Source organism: Somniosus microcephalus, chromosome 8 (genome assembly GCF_052327205.1).
Source record: "Somniosus microcephalus isolate GS21.2 chromosome 8, FLI_Smic_1.0, whole genome shotgun sequence".
Taxonomy (NCBI): Eukaryota; Metazoa; Chordata; class Chondrichthyes; order Squaliformes; family Somniosidae; genus Somniosus; species Somniosus microcephalus.
Window position 1 is genome coordinate 14,008,066 of NC_140994.1, and position 12,858 is coordinate 14,020,923.

At 48.6% G+C, this 12,858-nt stretch overlaps 1 protein-coding gene across 1 annotated transcript in view; it reads right to left on the reverse strand.

The window, feature by feature from the left end:
• The window catches only part of LOC147113325 (uncharacterized), a 161,352-nt gene that overhangs the window by 107,205 nt on the left and 41,289 nt on the right, over positions 1 to 12,858 (reverse strand). Inside the window, 2 exon segments of the mRNA XM_085994257.1 lie at positions 3,283 to 3,314; positions 3,317 to 3,338. Coding sequence (XP_085850383.1) covers positions 3,283 to 3,314; positions 3,317 to 3,338 — 54 coding nt within the window.

Here is a 12,858-nt window from a genome sequence, read left to right on the forward strand (position 1 = left end):
CTTTGTCTCACTATGCCTCTGTGAAATGCCGTGGGACATTTTTCTACGTTAAAAAAAAAGGTGGTTATATAAATGTAAGTCATTGTTAATTGTCTATCCTAAACTTGCCCTTCACAGCTCTGAATCCTGCCCTCACTTACCCTGCTGCATTAGTGTATCCGAAAATATTAAAACCCAACAAAACATTATTTGAACCACATCGACCATTCTGTCATTTATCTAAGACAGTCTTAAGAAAGGAAGGATTTATATTTGGAAATTAATTTACTGAAAGAAATTAGTATTAGTAAAAAAATAGTACTGGAGAAATTAATGGGAATGAAAGCCAATCGATCCCCTGGGCCTGATGGCCTACATCCTAGGGTTTTGAAAGAGGTGGCTATAGAAATAGTGGATGCATTGGTTGTCATCTTCCAAAATTCCATAGATTCTCGGAACGGTTCCTGCGGATTGGAAGGTAGCAAATGTAACCCCACTATTTAAGAAATGAGGGAAGAGAGAAAACGGGGAACTACAGAGCAGTTAGCCTGACATCAGTAGTAGGGAAAATGCTAGAATCTATTATTAAGGACGTGGTAACAGGGCACTTAGAAAATAATAATAGGATTGGGCAGAATCAACATGGATACATGAAAGGGAAATCGTGTTTGGCGAATCTGTTTGAATTTTTTGAGGTTGTAACTAGCAGAATAGATAAGGGGGAACTAGTAGATGTGGTGTATTTGGATTTTCAGAAGGCATTCAATAAGGTGCCACACAAGAGGTTATTAAACAAATTAGAGCTCATGGGATTGGGGGTAATACACTAGCATGGATTGAGGGTTGGTTAACGGACAGTAAACAGAGGAGGAATAAACGGGTCATTTTCAGGTTGGCAGGCTGTAACTAGTGGGGTACCGCAAGGATCAGTGCTTGGGCCTCAGCTATTCACAATCTATATCAATTATTTGGATGAGGGGACCAAATGTAATACATCCAAGTTTGCTGATGATACATATCTGGGTGGGAATGTAAGTTGTGAGGAGGATGCAAAGAGGCTTCAAGGGAATATAGACAGGCTAAGTGAGTGGGCAAGAACATGGCAAATGGAATATAATGTGGAGAAATGTGAAGTTATCCACTTTGGTAGGAAAAATAGAAAAGCAGAATATTTTTTAAATGGTGAGAGATTGGGAAATGTTGGTGTTCAGCGGGGCCTGGGTGTCCTTGTACACGAATCACTGAAAGCTAACATGCAGGTACAGCAAGCAATTAGGAAAGCAAATGGTATGTTGGCCTTTATTACAAGAGGATTTGAGTATAAGAGTAAAGACGTCTTACTGCAATTATATAGGGCCCTGGTGAGACCACACCTGGAGTATTGTGTACAGTTTTGGTCTCCTTACCTAAGGAAGGATATACTTGCCATAGAGGGAGTGCAACGAAGGTTCACCAGACTGATTCCTGGGATGGGGGGATTGTCCTATGAGGAGAGATTGAGTAGACTAAGCCTATATTCTCCAGAGTTTAGAAGAATGAGAGGTGATCTCATTGAAACATACAAAATTCTTACAGGGCTTGACAGGGTAGATGCTGGGAGGATGTTTCCCCTGGCTGGGGAGTCTAGAACCAGGGGTCACAGTCTCAGAATAAGAGGTCGGCCATTTAGGACTGAGAGGAGGAGAAATGTCTTCACTCGAAGGGTGGTGAATCTTTGGAATTCTCTACCCCAGAGGGCTGTGGAGGCTCAGTCGTTGAGTATATTCAAGACAGAGATCGATAGATTTTTGAATATTAAGGGAATCAAAGGGATATGGGGATAGTGCAGGAAAGTGGAGATGAGGTAGAAGATCAGCCATGATCTTATTGAATGGCGGAGCAGGCTCGAGGGGCCAAATGGCCGACTCCTGCTCCTATTTCTTACTGTTCTTATGTTCTTATTAAAACCAGATTTGACATTAGTTACATTTCCCAAACAATGCTCAGCTGCAAATATCCAGCTTTTAGCTTTTTAAAAAAGTGAAACCTGGTGGAAGAGTCAACGGGCTTCAAGTAAACAAAACAACAACAACAGCTTGTATTTATAGAACGCCTTTAACATAGTGAAATGTCTCAAGGCTGTTCACAGGAGCGTTAAGACCAAAAATGTGACACCGATCCACATCAGGAGTATTAGGGCAGGTGACCAAAGCTCGGTCAAAGAGGTAGATTTTAAGGAGCATCTTAAAGGAGGAAAGAGAGGTAGCGAGGCGGAGAGGTTTAGGGAAGGAATTCCAGAGCTTAGGGCCCAGGCACGGCCGGCAATGGTTGAGCGATTATAATCAGGGATGCGCAAGAGGGCAGAATTAGAGGAGCGCAGATATCTCGGGAGGTTGTGGGGCTGGAGGAGGTTACAGAGATAGGGAGGGGCGAGGCCATGGAGGGATTTGAAAACAAGGATGAGAATTTTGAAATTGAGGCGCTGCTTAACCGGGAGCCAATGTAGGCCAGCGAGCACAGGGGTGATGGGCGAACGGGACTTGGTGCGAGTTAGGACACGGGGCAGTGAGCACAGGGGGTGATGGGCGAACGGGACTTGGTGCGAGTTAGGACACGGGGCAGTGAGCACAGGGGTGATGGGCGAACGGGACTTGGTGCGAGTTAGGACACGGGGCAGTGAGCACAGGGGGTGATGGGCGAACGGGACTTGGTGCGAGTTAGGACACGGGGCAGTGAGCACAGGGGGTGATGGGCGAACGGGACTTGGTGCGAGTTACGACACGGGGCAGTGAGCACAGGGGGTGATGGGCGAACGGGACTTGGTGCGAGTTAGGACATGGGGCAGTGAGCACAGGGGGTGATGGGTGAACGGGACTTGGTGCGAGTTAGGACACGGGGCAGTGAGCACAGGGGGTGATGGGCGAACGGGACTTGGTGCGAGTTAGGACACGGGGCAGTGAGCACAGGGGGTGATGGGCGAACGGGACTTGGTGCGAGTTACGACACGGGGCAGTGAGCACAGGGGGTGATGGTGCGAACGGGACTTGGTGCGAGTTAGGACATGGGGCAGTGAGCACAGGGGGTGATGGGTGAACGGGACTTGGTGCGAGTTAGGACACGGGGCAGTGAGCACAGGGGGTGATGGGTGAACGGGACTTGGTGCGAGTTAGGACACGGGCAGCAGAGTTTTGGATGAGCTCAAGTTTGCGTAGGTTATAACGAGGGAGAGAAGAAAGGATAAAAGGATGCAATAATTTGGTAAATCACTACAACTTATTCCTAAATTAGACTAGAAGAGTTGGTTACACTACAGCCTTTGTTTACCTGTTCGTTCTCTTCATTGCTTTTTCCTTTTCTAATTTTCTTCTTTCTCTCTGCCGCTGGAAGGAAAAAGCAGATTAGAAGGATCAATACAAAGGTTTCACCTTTCTAGCAGCATCTACAGAATTACGCGGATCAGCACGAGGCCTCATTTACAGCTAAAACCAAAGACAAAAATAATCATCATCACATTAACATTCACCAACAACAACTTGTATTATAATAGCACCTTTAACATAGTAAAACATCCAAGGCCAACTTGCCCCCGCCACACAGTGCTGCCCCCCGATGATCAAAATCCACGACCAGGCCTTGGACAACGTAGACCACTTTCATACTTCGGGAGCCTACTGTCAACAAGGGCAGACGTCGACGACAAAGTCCAACACCGCCTTCAGTGTGCCAGTGCAGCCTTCGGTCGCCTGAGGAAGAGAGTGTTTGAAGACCAGGACCTCAACCCGGCACTAAGCTCATGGTCTACAGGGCAGCAGTGATACCCGCCCTGCTGTATGCCTCAGAGACATGGACCATGTACAGCAGGCACCTCAAAGCACTGGAGAGGTACCACCAACGCTGCCTCCACAAGATCCTGCAAATCCATTGGCAGGATGGGCGCACCAATGTCAGTGTTCTTGCTCAGGCCAACATCGAAGCTTTGACCACGCTCAATCAGCTCCGATGGACGGGTCACATTGTCCGCATGCCCGATACGAGACTCCCAAAACAAGCGCTCTACTCGGAGCTCCGGCACGGCAAGAGAGCCCCAGGTGGGCAGAGGAAACGCTTCAAGAACACCCTCAAAGCCTCCTTGAAAAAGTGCAACATCCCCACCGACACCTGGGAATCCCTGGCCCAAGACCGCACAAAGTGGAGGAGAAGCATCCGGGAAGGCGCCGAACACCTCGAGTCTCTTCGCCGGGAGCAAGCGGAAGCCAAGTGCAGGCAGCGCACGTCAACCCAAGCACCCCACCCACCCACCCCTTCAACCACCGTCTGCCCCACCTGTGACAGAGACTGTAGGTCCCGCATTGGACTCATCAGTCACCTGAGAACTCATTTTTAATGTGGAAGCAAGTCATCCTCGGTTCTGAGGGACTGCCTAAGAAGACGACGACATCCCAAGGCGCTTCCCAGGAACGATTATCAAACAAAATTTGACACTGAGCCACATAAGGAGATATTCGGACAGGTGACCAAAAGCTTGGTCAAAGAGGTAGGTTTTAAGGAGCGTCTTAGAGGAGGAGGAGAGGCGGAGATATGAAGGGGTTTATGGGGAGTGTTTGTGTTCATTATGCAAATAATAAGGAAATTCAGCACTAGATCATACACATACATTTGCTTGATGAATTCAGGTTAACAGAGGCCCAAAGAAAGCACACAATTGCAAACAGACTACTTGGGATAAATTGTAATACTACAAGAGCTGCATTGGAAAATGGCTCAGAGATCCTAGAGTTTGTCTCCTCCACTGGTGAAATTGGCTGCAGGTAGAATGGATCGCTGGCTGGCTTCAGGACAGAAAGCAGAGAGTCAGGGTAAAGAGCAGCTATTCAGAGTGGCAGAAGGTGGGTCGTGGTGTTCCCCAAGGATCAGTGCTGGGACCACTGTTGTTGACAAGTTATATTAACGATTTAGACTTTGGAATCAAAAACACAATTTCTAAACTTGCGGGGATAGTCAATACTGAGGAGGACTGCAACAAATTACAGGAGGGCATTAATAAACTCGCAGAATGGGCAGAAAATTGGCAAATGAAATGCAACACAGATAAATGTGAGGTGTTACATTTTGTTAGGAAGAATAGGGAGGTCACAAGTCTGGGTGGGGTAGAGGAACAAAGGCATCTCGGATGTACAAATACACAAATCACTAAAGTTGCGACACAGGTTAGCAAGGCCATAAAAAAAAGCAAACCAAGCACTAGGGTTTATTTCTAGAGGGATAGAATTGAAAAGTAGTGAAGTTATGCTAAACCTGTATCGAACCTTGGTTAGACCACACTTGGAGTACTGCGTACAGTTCTGGTCACCATATTATAAAAAGGATATAGAGGCACTGGAGAGGGTGCAGAGAAGATTTACAAGGATGATACCAGAAATGCGAGGGTATCCCCATCAGGAAAGGATGAACAGGTGGGTCTCTTTTCTCTTGAAAAATGAAAGCTGAGGGGTGACCTAATAGAGGTCTTTAAAATTATGAAAGGTTTTGATAGAGTGGATACAGTGAGAATGTTTCCACTTGTGGGGAAGAGCAAAGCTAGAGGTCATCAATATAAGATAGTCACCAAGAAATCCAATAGGGAATTCAGAGAAACTTCTTTACCCAGAGAGTGGTGAGAATGTGGAACTCGCTACCACAGGGAGTGGTTGAAGCGAATAGTATGGATGCATTTAAGGGGAGGCTGGACAAGCATATGAGGGAGAAGGGAGTAGAGGGTTATGCTGATAGAGTTAGATGAGGAAAGACGGGAGGAGGCTCAAGTGGAGCATAAACGCCGCATGGACTGGTTGGGCCGAATGGCCTGTTTCTGTGCTGTATATCCTATGTAATCCTATGTGGCTTCACCAACAACAGGAGACAGTGAGAAAGGGAAAGGGCCTATTCCTGAAGGGAAAGTGGGGAACAGATGGTGGAATCATTACTAGATCACCAGCACACATCTCCAAATCACTGCCTAAAAGCAATACTACCAGAGGCCTGCCCATTCTTCCTTTCTCAAAGCCGAAAGGTTCCAAAATTTGAGATCCCTTTCGGAGATTCATGTCCCAAGCAGAGCCCCCCTTTCTAAGAAATAATATTTTTGTATAACTGTATATATCACTGGAACCCAGAATAGTTCAGCAGTTTCTGTCACTTCATACATACAGGGTTAAAACAGCAGAAGTAGAAGAGGGAGGGGGAGGGAGGGGCGGGAGAGAGGGGGAGGGGGAGGGAGGGCGGGAGAGAGAGGGGGGGGAGGGCGGGGCTGGGAGGGAGAGGGAGGGCGGGACGGAGGGCGGGCGGGAGCGAGCGAGAGGGGGAGGGCGGGCGGGAGAGGGAGGGCGGGACGGAGGGCGGGCGGGGAGCGAGCGAGAGGGGGGAGGGCGGGGGCGGGGAGCGAGCGAGAGGGGAGGGCGGGCGGGAGCGAGCGAGAGGGGGCGGCGCGGGGGCGGGGTGAGCGAGCGAGAGCGGGCGGGAGCGAGCGAGAGGGGGGAGGGCGGGCGGGAGCGAGCGAGAGGGGGAGGGCGGGCGGGAGCGAGCGAGAGGGGGAGGGCGGGGGCGGGAGCGAGCGAGAGGGGGAGGGCGGGCGCGGGAGCGAGCGAGAGGGGGAGGGCGGGCGGGGAGAGAGAGGGGGGAGGGGCGGGCGGGGAGCGAGCGAGAGGGGGAGGGCGGGCGGGGAGCGAGCGAGAGGGGGAGGGCGGGCGGGGAGCGAGCGAGAGGGGGAGGGGCGGGGCGGGAGGCGAGCGAGGAGGGGGGAGGGGCGGGGCGGGGAGCGAGCGAGAGGGGGAGGGCGAGGCGGGAGCGAGCGAGAGGGGAGGGCGGGCGGGAGCGAGCGGGGGAGGGCGGGCGGGAGCGAGAGGGGGGAGGGCGGGCGGGAGCGAGAGGGGGAGGGAGGGAGGGAGGGAAAGAGAGGGGGAGGGAGGGAGGGAAAGAGAGGGGGAGAGAAGGAGGGTGGGAGGGAAAGAGAGAGGACAGAATGATGATTTGCATTTATATGGCATCTCAATCACACATGTTGGCATTTCTCAAAGTGGTTCACATCTAATGAATTACTTTCTAAGTGCAGACACTATTTCAGGTGGATAAATAAATAGTAGCCAGTCTGCAAAAGTTGAGGTCCCACAAACAGCAAATGAGAAGTTAATCAGTTTTCGATGGTACCAGTCGAGGGAGGAACATTACCCTGTTCTGTTCACATTAATGTCTCAGGATCTTTGATGTCTAATTGAACCGCTGGGACAGGCCAAACGAGGCCTCAGTTTAACGTCTGATCTGAAGGATATCACCTTCGACAATTCAGCACTCCCTCGGCACTCTACTGGAATATCAGCCAGTTGCTGCCGACTGAGACAAGCTGGCAAACTATAGCCCAGTTCCCAACTAGACACACACCCATCTCCTCTTTGAAGGCACTAATTGACACAGCCTTTGCCGAGAGGCTGTCACATGGCGGAGAAAAAAAAAGTTTAATTAGGATTTTAAAAAATGAGCAAACAGAAAGTGAGAACAGCAGCAGAAAATAGAGAGAGAGTGCGCAAATCAAAGTCCTAACAGCTATGTCCCTGGGCACTGAAGCAGTAATAAGCTGCAATCCAAACTGCCTTTGTAGCATTCAGTTTAGTAGCACAATCTAACAGTTGATCATATTATAAATGAATTCCCCTCAAGCCCCAAACTCATTCATGTCGCATCCTTTGCCTAGAGTACAAGCAAACTGTTTCATTTGTAGGTTAAAGCGCTTTATTACATCTTGGTGAGCAGTTTGAAAGGCTGGGATCAGAATAGACACATAATCCAGCAGTCAGCCTGCAGCTGGCTGGCTTGATGCCAAATCAATTATGTAACCTTAGCCACATCAAACATTTGAATGTGGGCATCACCGTACAGCTCTCGAAAGGATTCACAAGAGGCGCGTATATTAAACCTGCTCTTATTACGAGAGCTCCGAACACATAGACCTGCAACCAGCTGCCACCCATTCTAAACGTTCTGGATTTGTTTAGACCGGGTGGACAGCCAAGATTTTTACTAACTCTTCTCAACTGATGCCATTCTACCTTTCACAGGAAAAAAAAATGCCCCATGAATTGTCTCAAATGTGTCCTCAAAATTTCAGTCAGACGGAATGGAAGCAAAAGGCCAATGCTAATTAAACCATGAAAGGGTTATACAAACAAAACCTCTCTTACCAGGGATAGAAGGTGAGCCATCAAGACCACAGGCCCGGAGACAGCTCATTAAAGGAGTCCTAAAGATATCGGGCCTTATCTGGACCTGTGCGTAACCCCTTTGTGAGCAATGACCCGGGTACTGGTACCTCACTGAGCTGGAAGTCATCGGGGCTCTCAGAAGGTCTGTGTGAGGGGGGATCGATACCAGAAGGGCTGAACTCTTCTAACACCATGGGCTGGATTTTCATTGAGGAGTCGGGACTACAACTTTTGAAGTTGCAGTCCTGCCTCCATCGAGTTCTAGCCAACCCACGCGATTTTGACTTGATTGACCTTGTTGAGCCCGCCCAGCGGGCTCAGCAGGCCAATTAAGGGTCACCCGGCAACAGGTGATGTCACAGATTGATATTTCATCTGTCAAGACCTTTTGACAGATGAAATATCAGCGTTTCACTGCGGTTTGAAGCTGTCAAACACTGACAATCTGTACTCCAGGTTAATTCCTTCCTCTCAGGATGATTTAGAGATCTCCCCGGAACAGAAAGCAGAGGCTGCAGATTTTGACAGCTGGCGGCCATTCTGCTTTCTGTGCCAGTGAGATGAGGGACTCCCGAGACCTGAAGGGAGGAAGGCTGTAAAGGTAAGTAAAACTTCTTTAAACACTTTACACAGACCAAACACACTTACCTCTGCACTCCTGCACCCATCACTCACCTGAACACCGGACATCTCGACCCCTCCAAGCCCTTCATCCCGACGGCCCGCCTCGCTAACTTGGCGTGGTTTGGAGCCGTCGGGAATACCACATTTCAACAATGAAAATAGGGATTAGGCTAAAAACTGCCTGTTAACTACCTATTAACAGGCAGTTAATTAGCACTAATCCCCTTCCCGCCTTGGGTAGGCGTGTCCCAGTGCGGGGCGGGTACCCGCCTCCTTTGAAACTGCCATGGAGGCAGGTTGGGGGCGGGATGGGGTCGGGACCCCTGATTTCGGGATTTTAAACCCCCACACGCCTCCAATCCTGTCTCCACGGCCCAATGAAAATCCAGCCCCATGTTTCTCTCAGATTGGTCAATAGAATTGAGGAGGTTCCTTTGGAAATTAAGGATATACAAGATGGTGCTTTTGACTTTGAGGTCCCAATTTGGAGTTCTCAGTCTCAGACAGTAGTCTTTGTCGTAGAATGTGCAGTAGTTCTTTGTCCTGTATATGTAGATGGGTGCCACTGTAAAATCAAAAAGTGCATCTCTGACAAGAGAAAGGTTACAGATGTTAAGATTGTATGGCTACAGCAGTCAGAGATAAATGTGTCACGTAGACATACATATTTCCCCCCCCCCCCCCCCCGAGATCAAAAGAGGTGAGATTTAAGACAGTTAGTCCAGATACAGACACCAGCATAGAAGGTAAATTTACCCAGGAGCATAGAACAGGAGAAATGGATACAGATGGAGGTTCATCACTCTGTTGTCTCACACCACCCTCCCAGAGGAAAGCAAGACAACCAGGTCAGCTTAAAACAACAACAGCGTGCATTTATACAGCACCTTTAACGTAGTAAAACCTCCCAAGGCGTTTCACAGGAGCGATTATCAAACAAAAGTTGACACCGAGCCAGATAAAGAGATATTGGCCCAGAAATTCGGGTCTCCACGGGTGAGTACGCACGGGGTACTCACCCGTAGGCCCAATGGAAGTGCCGGTTTCCTGCATCCACTGCGCATGCGCGGGAAACCGGCACTTCCGTTCCCCTGAACGAAGGGGTTCAGAGGTCGAACGCGTGTGCAGGAGAGGCTGCGCGTGCGCACCGAACTTACGTTTTTTTTTGCAGGTTTTTCCGGGAGGGTAAGTCTCCAGAAGTTAGACATATAAAAAGCAGTCGCAAGGCCTGCTTTTTACATAGAAACATAGAAACTAGGAGCAGGAGTAGGCCATTCGGCCCTTCGAGCCTGCTCCGCCATTCAACAAGATCATGGCTGATCATCCAAACCCTAGCACCCGGTCCGTACACCGACAGCCATCCCACCCAAGCCCTATCCCCGTAACCCCACGTATTTAATCCCCCCTAACACTAAGGGCCAATTTTTTTTTATCATGGCCAATCAACCTAACCCGCACATCTTTGGACTGTGGGAGGAAACCAGAGCACCCGGAGGAAACCCACGCAAACACGGGGAGAATGTGCAAACTCCACACAGACAGTCACCCGAGGCCGGATCTGAACCCGGGTCCCTGGCGCTGTGAGGCAACAGTGCTAACCACTATGCCTCCGTGCTGCCCTTTTACAGGGTAAGTGGTGAATTAATTAAAATTAAAACATTTTTTCCACAGGTTTATTATTTTTAAATACTTTAAAGAAAGATAAGTTTATTTTTAGCCCTGTTAGAAAATAAAATTATTTTTTTCAAAGATGTAAATTATTGTTTAAAATAGTTATTTCATGTAATTTATAGTTTATTTAAAAAATGTGATTTAAAAAAAATTTATTTGAAGATTTAGTGATTTTTGGAACTTGTATTATTTCTAAGTTTGACAGCCCTTCCGGTCAAACTTATGAATGAAGCATTCCCTGCTCCGATTGGCTCCCCATGGCCCACGTGATCCCAGGGGACGCATCGAACTAACTGCGCCCCTGGGATACGCAAGCACTGCGCGCCGGCAGTTGGAGGAGGCCCAGGATCGGAATCCCACGCGGGCCCACAGCTCAATGGCTGGCACGCTAGGTAAGTGCAGGTCGGGGGCTTGCACCCGCGGGAAGCCCCCGACCCGAATTTCTGGGCCATTAGGACAAGCGACCAAAAGCTTGGTCAAAGAGGTAGGTCTTAAAAGGAGGAGAGGTGTAGAGAGGCGGAGGGGTTTAGGGAGGTAATTCCAGAGTTTCGGGCCCAGGCAGCTGAAGGCACGGCCACCAATGGTGGAGCGATTAAAATAGGGGATATGCAAGAGGCCGCAATTGGACAAATGCAGAGATCTCTGAGGGTTGTAGGGCTGGAGCAGGTTACAGAGATAGGGAGGGGTGAGCCCATGGCGTATTGACTGTAATCTATTTAGTGGACTGACTACTTAATGCTGTAAAATTGTCTCAGCTATTTAAAGGAGTCTAATCCTAAATAATCTCAAAAATTTACGTTAATCTTGAACACGGATCTCAACTGTAAATTTCTAATTAGCAAGCAGTTAATGATGAATTCCTGCGAGATAACTGAACTGGCTTTGTGAACTCAGTTATTTCTCAATTGACCCTATCTACTAATTAGATAGCAAAATACTGCGAATGCTGGAAATCCGAAATAACAACAGAAAACGCTGGAAAAACTCAGCAGGCCAGGGGCAGCATCCGTGGAGAGAGAAACAAAGTCAATGTTTCAGGTCGAAGACCTTTCATCAGAACTGGAAAAAAAGCAGGAAAAGGGATAGATTTTAAAGCAAGTGGGGGCTGGGAAAAGGGGGGGGGGATGAAAGAACAAAAGGGAAGGTCAGTGACAGGATAGAAAGCAGGAGCGATTAAGAGACATTGAGAGACATTAAGAGTTTTTCAAGGAAGAAAGAATGGCTCTAGATGAAGTGTGAATGGCCCTGGCAGAATGAAGGACCGCTGCCATGTGGGAGGGAAGAAAAAAGCCCAGACGAAAGTGTGGATTCAAAAAAGAGAAAATATGTATATGTAATAGGGGCCGAGGTTACGATCTGAAATTGTTGAGCTCTATGTTGAGTCCAGAGGGCTGTAAAGTGCCTAATCGAAAGATGAGGTGCTGTTCCTCGAGCTTACGCTGAGCTTCCGTGGAACAATGCAAGAGGCCGAGGACGGTGAGGTCTGAGTGGGAGTGGAGCAGAGAATTGAATTAAAGTGACAGGCCACCGGGAGCTCGGTGTCCCCCTTACGGACCGAACAGAGGTGTTCCGCAAAGCGGTCACCCAATCACCCTCTCGACTAATTACTTGTACACACCAACGTTTAAATGCTGCTAATTACGAGTCTAAGGTCAATAAATAATTGGACGTGACTGCTGCCAACGAACCGGAAGATGCGTAGAAGCGGCCTGCGCATGCGCGCTTCTGGCTCGTTACGGGAGCAGGCTCGTTAAAAAAAAAATTAAATGCCGAGGAGGGAGTGGGCTCGTGTAAAAAAATAGAAACATCGTGCTTCCGGTTCCAGATTACTACATAGTACGTGACATGAATCTTGTCATTCGTGTGAAAATGACTTACATAATAATACTGGGCGGCCTGCTGGTGGCGCTGTCCAGGGAGTGTATAAATACTCGGGCACGGGCCCAGCTTGCTCAGGACATTCTTTAACAGGAACTAGTGAAGGACACAACTAGATCTCCATGTTGAAAAACAGTTGATTAAGGCTTTGTTTAACGCTTAGACCAAGTGCCTAGTAGCTTTCTTACGTCAGTACGCTTCTACGCAGCTTCCGGTCGTTGGCAGCAGTCACTAATTATTAGTTCACGACTTTGTTGTCTGACTGCTTTTGATAATTGGTTCCAAAAAAAAGGGGTCACTCACGAGTGCGTCCAGATTAGGGTTGCCAACTCGCCGGGGTTGCCCTGGAGTCTCCAGGAATTAAAGATTAATCTCCTGGTGAAAATTCATTGGGGCATTAAAAAAGAAGTGGTTTCTTTAAACACTTTTGTTTATTAATTATAAAAATATTGGCGATGGGGGTAAGGCTGTTTGGCAGGGCGATTGGAGGCCATTG